Source organism: Rhinoderma darwinii, chromosome 1, assembly GCF_050947455.1.
Source record: "Rhinoderma darwinii isolate aRhiDar2 chromosome 1, aRhiDar2.hap1, whole genome shotgun sequence".
NCBI classification, from domain to species: Eukaryota; Metazoa; Chordata; class Amphibia; order Anura; family Rhinodermatidae; genus Rhinoderma; species Rhinoderma darwinii.
Window position 1 is genome coordinate 623,196,757 of NC_134687.1, and position 17,091 is coordinate 623,213,847.

At 40.0% G+C, this 17,091-nt stretch overlaps 1 protein-coding gene across 1 annotated transcript in view; it reads left to right on the forward strand.

Annotated features, from left to right (window-relative positions):
- LOC142663481 (oncostatin-M-specific receptor subunit beta-like) overlaps positions 1 to 16,558 on the forward strand; it is an 87,498-nt gene extending 70,940 nt beyond the window's left edge. The window contains exons 16-18 of the mRNA XM_075842154.1: positions 2,357 to 2,450; positions 9,979 to 10,051; positions 12,230 to 16,558. Coding sequence (XP_075698269.1) covers positions 2,357 to 2,450; positions 9,979 to 10,051; positions 12,230 to 12,733 — 671 coding nt within the window. The 3' untranslated portion in view covers positions 12,734 to 16,558. The remainder of the gene's footprint in view (positions 1 to 2,356; positions 2,451 to 9,978; positions 10,052 to 12,229) is intronic.
- The last annotated feature ends 533 nt before the right edge of the window (positions 16,559 to 17,091 follow it).

A 17,091-nucleotide genomic window follows, 5' to 3' on the forward strand; every position in this document is an offset into this window, starting at 1 on the left:
GGCACAGGAACAATGGTAGCACAGAATACAGGATACAGGTAGCAGGTACGGGAACCCTGGGAACAGGATAACACTGAGGGACCATTTTCAAGACTAACTCGGGTAAACACAACAACGTTTAGGCAATGAGTCCAGGGTGGTCATGCGTTAATTGCTAATTATTTTCATGTGCGCGCGCTGGCCCTTTAAGTCCGGGCACCAGCGTGCGAGCGCACCCTACGGGACACAGCCAAACAGAACGGAAGTGAGCGCTGGCGTCTCCTGGGGAGATGCGACCCAGCGCTCATTGATCCATGGCTGGGTCCGTCGGTGGGTGAGAGATCCTGACGGTCCACGGACATGGGCGCTACAGCCACCCAGAAGCTCGGCTTGTAGTCATAAAAACCTTAAAGTGACGGACATTTCCTAACACCATGTTTAGATCTATTACCGTATCAAAGTTCTAGGCTTGGATCGTGTACTGTATCTATGCCCTAGGCTTAGGTCCGGTACTGTATCTTTATTTTTAAGGCTTGGATCTGGTACTCTATTATGTTCTAGGCTTGCATCTGGTACTGTATCTATCTTGTAGGCATGGATCAGGTACTGTGACTATGTTATAGTCTTGGATCTTTTACTGCATCTAGGTTGTAAGCTTGGAACAGGTTATTCTAGGCTTGAATTTGATACTGTATCTACGTTCTAGGGCTTAATTTGGTACAGTCTTTTTGTGCTAGGCTTGGATAAAGTACTATATCTATGTTGTAGGTATTGACAGGATACTGTATGTATTTTCAAAGCTTGGATCTGGTACTGTATCTATGTTCTAGCCTTGAATCAGGTCCTATATCTATGTCCTAGGCTTGGTTTTGGTACTGTATCTAAGTTTTAGGCGTGGAATGGGTACTGTATCTATGTTCTAGGCTTAAAAAGAGTACTGTATCTATTTTCTAGGCTTATATCTAAAATTGTATCAATGCTCTAGGCTATAATAAAATACAATATCTATGTTCTAGGCTTGGATTTGTTGCTATATATATACTCTAGTCTTGAATAGAGTACAGTATGTTCTGGGCTTGAATCTGTTACTGTATGGCTTGGATCTATTACTTTACCTATGTTCTAGGCTTGAAAAAAGTACTGTACCTATGTTCTAGGCTTAAATCTAAAACGGTATCAATGCTCCATGCTATAGGTTCTAGGCTTGGCTCTGGTACTATATCTATGTTCTAGGCTTGGATCTAATACTGAAACCATGTTGCAGGCTTGAATTTAGTACTTTATCTATGTTCTAGGCTTGGATCAGGTACTGTAATTATGTTCTAGACTTTGTCTGTTACTGTATCTATGCTCTAGGCTTTAATATAGAACTATAACTATGTTCTAGGTTTGTATCTGTTACCGTGCCTATATTCTAGTCTTAGGTAGTGTATTTACTGTATGTTCAGCTTTCATCTATTACTGTATCTATGCTAGGTTTGGATCTGTTACTGTATCTATGCTCTAGGCTTGAATAGTGTACAGGATCTATGTTCTAGACTTGGATCTGGTCAGTACCTGTAACAGTATCTGGTCTAGGCTTAGATCTGAAACTGTATCTATGCTCTTGGCTATAATAGAGTACAGTATCTATGTTCTCGGCTTGGACATGTTACTGTATCTATGCTCTAGGCTTGGATAAAGTAATGTATCTATGTTGTAGGCTTAGATTACATACTGTATCTATCTTGTAGGCTTGGACATAGTACTGTATCTATGTTCTAGGCTTGTATAAGGTACTGTATATATGTTGTAGGCTTAGTTTTGGTACTTTATCTATGCTCTAGGTTCTTTGTTCCAGGTTTAAATATGTTATGTTATCTATGTTCTAGGCTGGAATCTGGTACTGTATGTATGTTCTAGGTTTATATTTAAATGTATCTATGTTCTATGCTATAATAGAATACAGTATCTATGCTCTAGGCTTGGATCTGTTACCGAATATCTATGTACTAGACTTTGATCTTTTACTGTATGGCTTGAAACCATTACTGTATCTATGTTCTAGGCTTGGATCTATTACAGTATTTATGTTCTAGGCTTGGCTCCGTTACTTTATCTATGGTCTAGGCTTGAATATAGTACATTATCTATGTTCTAGGCTTGAATCTGTTACTGTATCTATGTTCTAGGCATGGATCTGTTACTGTATTTATGTTCTACATTTATTCTGTTACCATATTTACACCCTTAACCTTGGTATCCACAGGGTATGGCTTGGAACTGGAAGATGTTGGTTCCATGCTGCCGCACTCTACCCCCACCCCCATAAAGCATACCCTAACCAAATCTCTACGCACACCTCTGGTTAATTAATTCATTTTTATCTTTATTTTAGCCGGAGCAGCGCTACTTTCCATAATTGTGCCAATCATTACAGTGTCAGTGCTGGCACTAATGATCCTCTTTATAGGATGCTGGAAGAGAGCCTGGTGAGTGATCAGAAACTACAAATACAACTAGACTGCGCATACAACTATAGTACACATAGCATCTATCTATCCATCTATCTATCTAGACTAGTATCTATCTAGACTAGTATCTAGCTATCTATCTAGACTAGTATCTAGCTATCTATCTAGACTAGTATCTATCTATCTATCTAGACTAGTATCTATCTATCTATCGAGACTAGTATCTATCTATCTATCTATCTAGACTAGTATCTATCTATCTATCGATCTAGACTAGTATCTATCTATCTATCGATCTAGACTAGTATCTATCTATCTATCGATCTAGACTAGTATCTATCTATCTATCGATCTAGACTAGTATCTATCTATCTATCTAGACTAGTATCTATCTATCTATCTATCTATCTATCTATCTATCTATCTATCTATCTATCTATCTATCTATCTATCTATCTATCTATCTATCTATCTATCTATCTAGACTAGTATCTATCTATCTATCTAGACTAGTATCTATCTATCTATCTAGACTAGTATCTATCTAGACTAGTATCTATCTAGACTAGTATCTATCTATCTATCGAGACTAGTATCTTTCTATCGATCTAGACTAGTATCTATCTATCTATCTATCTATCGATCTAGACTAGTATCTATCTATCTATCGATCTAGACTAGTATCTATCTATCGATCTAGACTAGTATCTATCTATCGATCTAGACTAGTATCTATCTATCTATCTAGACTAGTATCTATCTATCTATCTAGACTAGTATCTATCTATCGATCTAGACTAGTATCTATCTATCGATCTAGACTAGTATTTATCTATCGATCTAAAAAAAAAAGTCCAGAGCAGCACCATACAAAAAATCAAGCACAGGGTGGGTGCACGCCTGAGGACACAGGCTATATCCTACTATTCACAATGCAAAAAAAAAATAGGCAGCACTCCAGGATATCAGAGTGAAATACCAAAAGTGACGGTAAAGTGAAGTAATCCATAACAGATCAGCGACGTTTCGGCAGATGCTTTTTTCAAGCAAACATAAAGTGCAGGGATCACATACTTCTACAGCTCAGCCAATAAGCTATTATAGTGCAATTATAGGTAAAACTTAAGAAAACACCGTTATACAAACACCTAAAAACAGGTTGTGTTCACATACAATAAATATAAAGTGTAATAAAGTGTAATAAAGGAGAGAAACTATCATTTATATATAAACGGCCATAAATGTAGATAAAAAATACATATCAGTAAATGCCTTAATAAAGTGCACCTGAGGAATTTTTAAACTCAATAGAGGGACATGGTCTATGACCCTGAATTTCAATTGCCATTCACTATGGTTGTGATCTGCAAAGTGTTTAGAGAACGGTAAATCCGTATTTTAAAGCGAATAGAAATGTATCTATGCTGGTTCAATCTGGTTTTTAAGTCCAACGTAGTTTCCCCAATGTACCACATATTACACGGGCATTGAAGTAGATAAATTACATGATCACTGTTGCAGGTAAGGAAATGTTGAATATTATATTTCTTATTACTAAGAGGATGTTCAAATGTGTCTCCTTTTAACATTAGGGGACAGTTTACACAATTCAAACAAGAAAAACATCCCTTACGTGTCCAACCGGTCAAGGACATCTGCTTACTCGTTGTTAAAGGACCTATATCAGAATGTACTAATATAGCCTTTATATTCTTAGATCTTCTATAAAAGAATAGAGGAGGGTTATGAAATTCAGGGATATACAACAGACTATTACTCAACATTGACCAATATTTCTTCACCACGTTTGATATGGTCTCACTATGTTCAGTATAAGTAGAGGCAAAAGGGATGGAGCTTTGTGTAGTTTTATGCTTATCTTGTCTTAGTAGAAGAGATCTATCTAGCACATCAACTCTTTCTTTGTGCTTGCGTACGATCTTTTTGGGGTATCCCCTAGCAATACATTTGGAACTCATTTTCTCAAATCCATGAGATGATCACTATCACTAATAATCTTTAAGAATAGTAATCCAAAATATTAGTCTCCAAAATATTACTATTCTCTAATTTTTCACCACAATTTCATGATTTCATTTTAGAATAAATTTTTGTTCGGTTGCAGTTGCGGGGACTGCCATTGGCGAAAACACGGCACCAACGTATGCTAAAATCTACATGGCAGTCCTTGAGGAGGGCTTCGTCTATGTATCACACAACTTCAGCAATGTTGTTGAGTGGTGGAGGTACATAGACGACATCTTCCTCATCTGGAGGGGTTCCGTTGAGGAACTCAAAGCCTTCCATGACCATCTAAACTGCATAAATTTGGATGTCAAGTTTACCATGGTACATTCCCATGTAGCTGTTCAATTCCTTGACGTTATGGTTTCTGTCTCGGCAGGCATAGTTACGACAAATTTATATGAAAAAGCTACTGATTGGAATAATATTTAAAAATTTGAAAGGAATCATCCCAGACCTATGGTTAAGGCACTGCCCTATAGCCACTTTTTGAGAGTGAAAAAAAGATTATTAGTGATAGTGATCATCTCACAGAGAGATTTGACAAGATGAGTTCCAAATTTATTGCTAGGGGATAACCCAAAAAGATTGTACGCATGCACAAAGAAAGAGGTAATGGGCTAGATAGATCACTTCTACTGAGACCAGATAAGCCCAAAACTACACGAAGCTTCATCCCTTTTGTCTCTACGTATACCGAACATAGTGAGACCATATCAAAAGTGGTGAAGAAACATTGGTCAATGTTGAGTAATAGTCTGTCGTATATCCCTGAGTTTCATAACCCTACTCTATTCTCTTATAGAAGATCTAAGAATAAAAAGGATATATTCGTACATTGTGATATAGGTCCTTTAAAAACGAGTAAGCAGATGTCCTTGACCGGTCGGACACGCACGGGATGTTTTCCGATTAAAACTGTGTAATCTGTCCCCTAATGTTAAAAGGAGACACATTTGAACATCTTCTTGGTAATAAGAAATATAATATTCAACATTTCCTATCTGCAACAGTGATTATGTAATTTATCTACTTCAATGCCCGTGTAATATGTGGTATATTGGGGAAACTACGTTGGACTTAAAAACCAGATTGAACCAACATAGATACACTACTCGTATCAAAAAAGTGGATTTACCGGTATCTAAACACTTTGCAGATCACAACCATAGTGAATGGCAATTGAGATCCAGGGTCATAGACCATGTCCCTCCATTGAGCCGGAGGGTGGGAATAGGTCACAATTAATTAAAAGAAAAGAACTACAGTGGATCCACAGACTAGGGACATTAACCCCTGTGCAAAAGGACGTGCCATTATGTCCTGATGCAGGGGGAGAAGTATGGAGCACGCTCACCTCATTCGACAGCTCATCGCCCCACCCTGCATTGTGATCGGGAGGGCCGATGGTTGTCATGGCAGCCCAGGGGCCTAATGAAGGCCCCCAGGTCTGCCTTCACTCTGCCTGTCTCTCAGGGCTTAGCAGAAGCCTGAAAAAATGAGAATACACTGCAATACATTAGTATTGCAGTGTATTTTACCTGCGATCCAACATTCGTTGGTTCAAGTCCCCTATGGGGGCTAATAAAATGTGTAAAAAAACAAGTGAAATAAAGTTTTTAGTAGTGAAATAAAAAATAAAACAAATTAAATGTAAAAAAAAAAACCTTTTCCCATTTTTCCTCTAAACCACAAAAAAGGCCATACTCACTAGGTAGGTGGGTGGGTGAAAACCCGTTCCCATCAGGACGCAGACGGGTCAAAGAATGCTGCAGAAGGAGTGTGCATTAAGTAGTGATAGCCCCTCCCACTAGTCTTGAGGGGAGTGGCGGACTAAGTGCTCAAAGGTGTGCGATAAATGAGTGTCAGTGTAGTGCTAGGGTGTGAATGGATGGTAAAAAATAAATATGTATGTATGAAAGTGTGTAATAATGTAATAAAAATAAATAAATAAATAAATGTGATAAATAGGGGTCAGTGCTGTGAATAGTACATGGGGTGTCAGTACTATGTGTAATACGTGGAGGGATAATGTGCTGGTCGTCAGGCATGGCGTCAGATACGCCATGCCTGACGACCAGCACATTATCCCTCCACGTATTACACATAGTACTGACACCCCATGTACTATTCACAGCACTGACCCCTATTTATCACATTTATTTATTTATTTATTTTTATTACATTATTACACACTTTCATACATACATATTTATTTTTTACCATCCATTCACACCCTAGCACTACACTGACACTCATTTATCGCACACCTTTGAGCACTTAGTCCGCCACTCCCCTCAAGACTAGTGGGAGGGGCTATCACTACTTAATGCACACTCCTTCTGCAGCATTCTTTGACCCGTCTGCGTCCTGATGGGAACGGGTTTTCACCCACCCACCTACCTAGTGAGTATGGCCTTTTTTGTGGTTTTGATGATCTTTATGTCCCATTTTTTCTGTTTGTGTTTTTAAATTAGGAACGAAAAGTTCTGGTTAGGGACTCGCAAGGCACTGGGGACCCTTGACGTTGGGTTGCGAGCTTTGCGTATTTTGGCCAAAATAACAACTAATACCCCATGTTTCATGGATATTTCTTACTACGTATACTACACTTTTTTTCAGGACGCAGCCGGGTCTTATATGCTGGGAGGGCATGATGTGCTGGCGTTTGGTTTGGAATGCAGAGCAGCCCGCTTTAGCTAACACTAGCGGCGTTACAAATAGGCTGTTATTCGGCAAGATACGCCATGCCTGACGACCAGCACATTATCCCTCCACGTATTACACATAGTACTGACACCCCATGTACTATTCACAGCACTGACCCCTATTTATCACATTTATTTATTTATTTATTTTTATTACATTATTACACACTTTCATACATACATATTTATTTTTTACCATCCATTCACACCCTAGCACTACACTGACACTCATTTATCGCACACCTTTGAGCACTTAGTCCGCCACTCCCCTCAAGACTAGTGGGAGGGGCTATCACTACTTAATGCACACTCCTTCTGCAGCATTCTTTGACCCGTCTGCGTCCTGATGGGAACGGGTTTTCACCCACCCACCTACCTAGTGAGTATGGCCTTTTTTGTGGTTTTGATGATCTTTATGTCCCATTTTTTCTGTTTGTGTTTTTAAATTAGGAACGAAAAGTTCTGGTTAGGGACTCGCAAGGCACTGGGGACCCTTGACGTTGGGTTGCGAGCTTTGCGTATTTTGGCCAAAATAACAACTAATACCCCATGTTTCATGGATATTTCTTACTACGTATACTACACTTTTTTTCAGGACGCAGCCGGGTCTTATATGCTGGGAGGGCATGATGTGCTGGCGTTTGGTTTGGAATGCAGAGCAGCCCGCTTTAGCTAACACTAGCGGCGTTACAAATAGGCTGTTATTCGGCAAGATACGCCATGCCTGACGACCAGCACATTATCCCTCCACGTATTACACATAGTACTGACACCCCATGTACTATTCACAGCACTGACCCCTATTTATCACATTTATTTATTTATTTATTTTTATTACATTATTACACACTTTCATACATACATATTTATTTTTTACCATCCATTCACACCCTAGCACTACACTGACACTCATTTATCGCACACCTTTGAGCACTTAGTCCGCCACTCCCCTCAAGACTAGTGGGAGGGGCTATCACTACTTAATGCACACTCCTTCTGCAGCATTCTTTGACCCGTCTGCGTCCTGATGGGAACGGGTTTTCACCCACCCACCTACCTAGTGAGTATGGCCTTTTTTGTGGTTTTGATGATCTTTATGTCCCATTTTTTCTGTTTCCATTTTTCCTCTAAAGTAATGGAAAAAAAAAAAAAAAAGTAAACAGAATGGGTATTGCTGCATCCGTAAAAGTCTGAACTACTACAATATACCATTATTTAAAGCGTACAGTGAATGCCGTAAAAAAATAAAATATTTAAAATGCCAATATCGCTGTTTGAGGTCAAATTAGCTCTAAAAAAAAAAGTAATAAAAAGTGCTAAAAGAGTCGTATTTACCAAAAAATGGTACCGATAAAAACTACAGCTCGTCCTGCAAAAAATAAGCCCTCATACCGCTCAATCCACGGAAAAATAAAAAAGTTATACCTATAGTGAAATGTCGCTGTTGGATTCTTGCCCTTATGAAGTTTCTGCACCCCTGCTGACAATAGAATATAGCGAGACACGTTCGCCCTTATTCAATATGGTGCCAGTTATATTCAGATGGACTGTGTGCATGCGCGTTTTCATATGGAACGATCAGACCCAGGATGACGTATTTAATACTACCGCATCTGCGCAGTTAGGCGTCTAGGACGCGGGATAAATGTCTCTTCACCTTACACTTCTATGGGAACCTATTTCCAATAGTTCTGACTGGTGAGTTTAAAAATTCCTCAGGTGCACTTTATTAAGGCATTTACTGATATGTATTTTTTATCTACATTTATGGCAGTTTATATATAAATGATAGTTTCTCTCCTTTATTACACTTTATATTTAGTGTATGTGAACACAACCAGTTTTTAGGTGTTTGTATAAGGGTATGTTCACACGGCTCGTTTTCAGAACGCCTCCAAACATCTGCAAATTGATTTCAATGGGAAAACGGCATTCTGTTTCGACAGGGTGTTTTTTTACGCGGCCGTTTTGGAAAACGGCCGCGTAAAAAAATGCCCGCAAAAAAGAAGTGCAGGTCACTTGTTGAGCCGTTTTTCATTGACGCTATAGAAAAACAGCTCCAAAAACAGCCGAAAAAAAGGTCTTGAAAACAGCTCCGTATTTTCAGATGTTTTTTGCTAAGCGTGTGAACATAGCCTAACAATGTTTTCTTACGTTTTTCATATAATTGCACTAGGTATAATAGGTTATTGGCTGAGCTGTATAAGTATGTGATCCCTGCACTTTATGTTCGCTTGAAAAAAGGCATCTGCCGAAACGTCGCTGATCTGTTATGTATTAACGTCCTTCACTTTTGGTATTTCTATCTATCAATCTATCTATCTAATATCAATCAATCATCTATCTATCTATGTATCTATCTAGCTAATATCTATCAATCAATCATCTATCTATCTATGTATCTATCTAGCTAATATCTATCAATCAATCAATCATCTATCTATGTATGTATGTATCCATGTATGTATCTGTCTATCTATCTATCTATCTATCTATCTATCTATCTAATATCAATCAATCATCTATCTATCTATGTATCTATCTAGCTAATATCTATCAATCAATCATCTATCTATCTATGTATCTATCTAGCTAATATCTATCAATCAATCAATCATCTATCTATGTATGTATGTATCCATGTATGTATCTGTCTATCTATCTATCTATCTATCTAATATCTATCTATCTATCAATCATCTATATATCTAATATCAATCTAATATCTATCAATCAATCAATCAATCAATCAATCATCTATCTAATATCTATCTATCTATTGAGAATACTTTTTAAGAAAATTCTCTTTTTAGGTTTAAGAGAATATGTCTTCCTGATATTCCAGACCCTAACAAGAGCAAAATATTTTCCTTTAATGGAACAAAGGTAAAAGATGGAACGTAACATTAACGTTTATTCTACTGTATCTATTTTCCTTGGAAAACATCACAAGTCATGGGTTAAAGGGGGTACTCAGGTTCGGACATCCTCTTTTTGGACTGCAGGTCCCGTAAGAAGCGATTCTGGTAATAGAACAGGTTAACTGAGGGCAGAGGGCAATTCTTGGGCTATAGCTGCTCTCGTCAGAATAATTACACCTGAATGGTGAGACGAGGATAGAATAGTCATGATGTGCTGACGAAAACTTTCCTCTACTGACAGAATACTGGCGCTGAAAATAGTGCCAACGGTGATCTTTGCTGCGGCTGTGCCCAATCTACATGTCAACATCTCATGTATTTTATTTCAGTCTCAGTCAATAGATATCAGTCTGTAGAAGGAAAATAACATTTGTTCTGTTTCTTTATTTATTTCTTTATTTTTAAACACTTCCCTGGGGCGGATATATGGGAGACAATCACTTCTTTCCTATATTGGCTGTATAGGCCGTGCAGCAGGGTGTGTATGCTTTATGGCATCTGCAATCGTACTAGCCTACCGTATCTAGGCCTCCAGCAGTACAATAGAGTGGTCATAAATTCACCCGCCTTTTAATGATAATGAAATAACTCAGCTCATTCTGCACCAGTCCATACAGCAAAGCCAACAAGTGAGCTGCAGAAACCGGACGAGTCAGCCTAATAGCTGTGCTTTATTGGCCGTTGTAAACACTGCCATATTTCAAGATTTTAATGTGAATTATACAAAATACATAAATAAAAAAATGTTTCAAATAGGTTTATAAAAATAATCCACTCTGAGATGCCTTACCCCATCCATAAATACCATAATCTTACCCAAAGCCACACTCACTTGCGGTAAGGGAATACACATAGTGTAATTAGTATTGCAGACTATATCCTTGTAGAATGAGTGAATTTCTCTTTTTGTAGCTTCTTTTTGGTATATTTTACAAAGTATCTAAGCTCCTGTTGCTTGGCAACTACTGGATTTGCTGCCCTATACTGATCCTGAGTTGCATCCTGTATTAATACTCCAGAGCTGCACTCACTATTCTGCTGGTGGAGTCACTGTGTACATACAAACATTACATTACTTATCCTATACTGATCCTGAGGTACCTACTGTATTATACTCAAGAGCTGCACTCACTATTCTGCTGGTGGAGTCACTGTGTACATATATATTACATTACTTATCCTGTACCGATCCTGAGTTACATCCTGTATTATAGACCAGAGCTGTACTCACTAATCTGCTGGTGGAGTCACTGTGTACACACATTACTTATCCTATACTGATCCTGAATTACATCCTGTATTATACTCCAGAGCTGTACTCACTATTCTGCTGGTGTAGTCACTGTGTACATACATTACATTACTTATCCTGTACTGATCCTGAGTTACATCCTGTATTATACTGCAGAGCTGCACTCACTATTCTGCTGGTGGAGTCACTGTGTACATGCATGTAATTACTGATCCTGAGTTCCATCCTGTATTATACTCCAGAGCTGAACTCACTATTCTGCTGGTGGAGTCACTGTGTACATACACTACTTATCCTGTACTCATCCTGAGTTACATCCTGTATTATACTCCAGAGCTGCACTTACTATTCTGCTGATGTCACTGTGTACATACGTTACATTACTTATCCTGTACTGATCCTGAGTTACATTCTGTATTATACTCCAGAGCTGAACTCACTATTATGCTGGTGGAGTCACTGTGTACATATACTACTTATCCTGTACTAATCAGGAGTTGCATCCTGTATTATACTCCAGAGCTGCATTCATAGTTCTATTGATGAACAAGCAGGGAATGCTGCGATTTCGACTCAGGATCAGTACAAGATAAGTACTTGAATGTATTTACAAAGTTGCTCAATTTATTATGTAGATTATATATGTATTCTGTAAATGATATCCAAAAGGTGAAGCTATTCAAGGCAACTAGTTGATCGTGGAAAGGGCGCACTCAGTAAATGCTAATTGACTCTGGGGTGATATAGTCACGTATAGACGCTAGACCTTCTCCGCTGGATAAGGGGTTGGCCAAAGTGAACAATTCCTTTAATATATCATTATGTCCATCATAAATTCTTCATTGCTCTGACAGTCACGCAGTCTAACATACTATCCATTTTTCTTCTCAGCAGGGTGATTTGAATAGAAATATCCTACCGACTATTAACCGCGAAGCCCAAAAGGTGGATTTTGTCAGCATCCAGGAAAATCGGCAACACAAAACACATGAAATTAATGAATCCCCCGAACATCAACTACATGAGATCTACACCAAAATCCAGACAACAGGAGAGAGTCAGCGTGACAAAGAGTTCAGTGAAAGCTATTTGCCTTGCAGCAACGAGAAACCTTCGTATCCACCCCCGATAAATGATCCATTATACAAAACTCAGCCACTTACCTACCTGGAGTTCTTCAACCAGACCTACACCAGCACACCGGATGACATAGGTGACAGTGCACAAGGATACAGACCTCAGACCAATATTGTACAGGTACATTGTCCGCAATCTGTGTATCCAGAATCAGAACTTGACGAGGATATAGTGGTTGGCTTTAATAGTCCTGGTTATGGAAGTGAAGCAATGAGCCCAACCTCCGTGGATTCAACTGCATTCGAACTTATAGACTGATGGGAACTTTATCTGGATCATATGCATTAAATTGCTGGACATAAAAAAAACAACACCACGTGAGCATTAAAGGTTTACTCTGTTTCAGACAATTACTACTACTTAGAAGGTCCCTTGACAATAAGCTGATCACAAAGTGTCTCCCTGCTGGGACCTCCAGTGATCAGCTGTAATCTGCGGGGAAATATGGCAGAAAGTGTTAAATTTCCCTGCAGTGCCGCCACAGGAGAAATAAAGCATTACACAGTGCCCATTCATATCAATGTGTTGTCTGTGCAATACCGGAGAGGTCCTCCAGAGAGAGAGACGCTCTTTATAGCCGCTGTCCACTGTGGCCAAGAGACGAAGATCCTTAACAGAGGACCCCCCTCTATTACCTCAGAATTCACTAATAGGGTGAATGAAATTGTTTTTTCTTAACTGGAAAATCCCTTTAAACATAAACTAGTTAAATGTTTTTTTGTGAGTTTCTACAGGTAACATTCAATGGAAGCCTTGGGCTCATACACTATATGGACAAAAGTATTGGGACACCTAAACACTAAACCTACAGGAGCTTTTATGATATCCCTTTATACATCTACAAGCATTAATACGGAGTTGGTTTCCCCTTTGCAGTAAAACATCTTCCACTAGTCGTGAAAGGCTTTCTACAAGAATTTGGGGTGTCTGTGGGAACAATTGCTCATTCAAGAAGAACATTTGTGAGGTCAGACACTGATGTTGGGGGAGGGGGCCTGGTTCACAATCTCCATTCTAGTTCATCCCAAAGGTGTTGGATGGGGTTGAGGTCAGGACTCTGCAGCCAGTCAAGTTCTTCTACACCGAACTCCCCCAACCATGTCCTTATGGACCTCGTGCACTTGGGGTCAGTCCTGAGGAACAGAAAAGGGCCGAGCCCCAAACTATTCCTACAAGTTGGAAGCTACAATTGTCCAGAATGTCTTGGTATGCTGAAGCATGAACACTTCACTGGAACTAAGGGGCCGACCCCTGAAAAACACCCCATGGCATTATCCCCCCTCCACCAAACTTTACAGCTGGCACAATGCAGTCAGGCTGGTAACATTCCCCTGCTAATCACCAAGCCCAGACCTGTCCATCGGACTGCCAGATAGAGAAGCGTCGCTCCACAGAACACGTTTCTACTGCCCAGTCTAGTGGCGACTTGCATTACACCACTCCGTAAGACGCTTGGCATTGTACATGGTGTTGTAAGGCTGGCATGCAGCTGCTTGGCCCCCATGCCCTGAAGCCGGGCACAGTTTTTGTGCGGATGTTAACACCAGAGGAGGTTTATCCTCAGCAGTTATGGAGTCAGCAGAGCGTTGGTTGGTGACTTTTCTGCACTATGCTCCTCAGCACTCGGCGCCCGCGCTCTGTAACTTTACGTGCTCTCCACTTCGTGGCTGAGTTGCTGCGGTTCCTTCCCCTTTACAATAATGTCACTCACAGGTGATGGTGGAATATCGAGGAGGGGAGAAAGGTCATGAACTGACTGGTTACATCGGTGACATCCTATTGTGTATATCAATCCTGAGAGAAAAAGTGTCCCTATTCACCATAGTCACAAATTTATGTTCTAAGCTGTCGTTGTGTGCAACATCTCTAAGTGCCCCGCTAATCCTTATGTTCTGTATCCTGCTACTCTCTACATCTCCTCACTGCTGGTGACATATCTCTTAATTTCATTCAGCAAATCTCCAGTATTATTTCCGCACTGCCACCGACCAGTTATACAAACACTTGTAACCCTGTGAAGCCTGACCCCCACGTCCTCAGACCCTCTCTCCAAGGTTCCATTGAAGACACTACTACAGCGACAACTTAATTTCTCTGAACTTTTCTTTCCTGGGCCTTATAGACACATGACCGACATCCTCCGACACAGCATCCCCTGCAGCACTCTCTTATGGCGGTCTTCAGTATAGTCTCCCCCTTTGCTGGGCAAAAACAGTGTGGAAGAACGAGCATTCTTTTTTGAACAATTGTTCCTCTAATGAGGACCGGTTTGGGTCTTCTGAAGTGTATGTTTTAGTAAATACTTGTATTTCCCATTATACAACACTTCTGGAGCAACTTTTCCGAGAACCCTGCGTTGTGCCGTCCCTTTATTCCTCCTAGAAACGTTTGAATAAATTGACAATTGGGTACGTCCCTACGCAGTCTCACACTGTACAATCACTATGTGTAGCAGCATACACCATGAACAAGAGGAATGGTAACACCCAGTTTTCAATTTAATCATACATTTCTAGGAGGAATAACAGAGGAGCAGCACCATGCAGAGTACTAAGAAAAGTTGTTCCAGAATTATTATTTTATGGGAAATACAAGTAGTTACTAAAACAGACGTGTCAGAAGAGATAATAGGTAGTCTATAACCCAATTAAATGTATTCCCTTTATCCATCTTCTCTTTGAAGACCACTCTCTCCATATATACTCTCCTCTACCAACCACCAGGTCCTGCCACCACCTTTATCGACAACTTCACCACCTGTCTCCTCCATTTCCTTTAAATGGGTTATGTAGGGATCAAAAGTTATTAGCAGTGTAGTTACTGCAGCATGTAAGTACTCTCGCTAATATAAATTCTGGTCCCCCGTCGCGCAGATTCTGAGATTTTCATAGATTTTTATAGCGCTGCCGGGGGACCGGAAGTCTAGTGCACAGCCTTCTTTGATGACGATACGACTCTTCGTCATGTGACCGGCCCCCGCTGTACTCTATGTAATCACTATACTACCGCTACTGCTTGTACACAGAGTACAGCGGGGCCGGTCACATCAAAGAAGGATGTGCAACTAGACCGTAATGTATGGAGTACTCACATACTGTACAAAGTACGCTGCTAATACTTTTTGGTTCCCACATAACCCCTTTAATCTTACTTCCCCACGATGAAGATGGAGGACTTCAACGTCCCCATTGAAACATGACACCCAGGTGCCTTGAAACGGCTATCACTTGCTTACTCCTTTGGCCTCCCACAATGGTTGTCCAGTCACTCACAGAGAGCCACAGGCTAGACCTTCACCCGTCTCGGCTTCTTATGTTAACTCTCACCCCTTCTATCCGACTACTATCTGCTTACATTCTCTTCTATTTAACGAAACCTCAGTCCAGGAATTAGCATACCCACATAAGACCCTCAAAACTCTTGATCTTCACGCACTCCAAGTACCACTCTCCATGATATATCCTCACTTCATGATGCAGTAGCAGCCAACGATCTTTACACCACCTCCGCTCAACTTAGTTGCCCCTTTTTACGCACCCACTTACTGCCCCATTCACTACCACACTATGTGAAAAGCAATTCAAATTTCTGAACGGATTTACATGTAACCTCTGTATTGTGCGGTAAAATATATGTACTACATCAGTTCGCTAGTCCAGCTACAGATGTAGCCATCTATATCTTGACTAAATGCATTATATACACAGTGGCAAGAAACTTTAACTTGACTTTTTCAATGGCTTTTTTGTGTGTGATATCACGCCGCAGCAAGTTATGAGGGTCAAGATAAACTTGGCTACATATAAAGTGGACCTGACAGCGGAGGAAGCTATTGTGTTGGCTATACTACTAGATTATAGCAGCCTCTCATTGTGTTAGGAACCAGCCAGACCTTGATATTCCTGACACCTGGCCTGTATATAAGGGATGCTGTTCTCTAGTGAATCTGTTGTACCGAGCATTTATGTATATATAAATAGTATTTGTACAAACGGTCCAAGACATTTCACGCACAATCAAGAATTCTGATTTCTATTTCTAGTGTTTATCTCGGTTTCTAAAAATAAAAAAATATGAATGTCATTTTTTTGCCTCACAAGATTTTTACCCTTTTACTGCCAAGAACACATGTAATGCCTCAGGATTTGAAATACATTCTACGACTAGAAAACACAGACTAGAGATTAGATATTGGTACATAGTAAAGGGCAGAATCTTACTAGAGCTCTAGCTGCAATAGTCGGGGAGCACAATGAAAAGTTTTAATTCCTGGTTCTGTGTCTGTGTAGGGGAGAGGAGGGGGAAGCAGCAAGTGAGAGCAGGATGAAAGATCACAGCCTGTTACTGTCATCTCTCCACAGTACAGCCTCAAGGGGAGATATGGGAACCATTCTTCATGTTATCACAACCTTAGCAATCAGAGAGAATATGTGCTCTCTGACTGTTACATCCCCCAGGGGTACAGGGGTAAGATGAACATGTAGCCATAGGTATAAGTGTCATGTATGAACTCCGCCATGGGTGCTCTCCTCCCTATCTACACTCTGATACAGCTTGCTTTGCTATGTATAACTTCCTATCCCTCCCTGATGGTATCTCTAATACTGAGAGAAGGG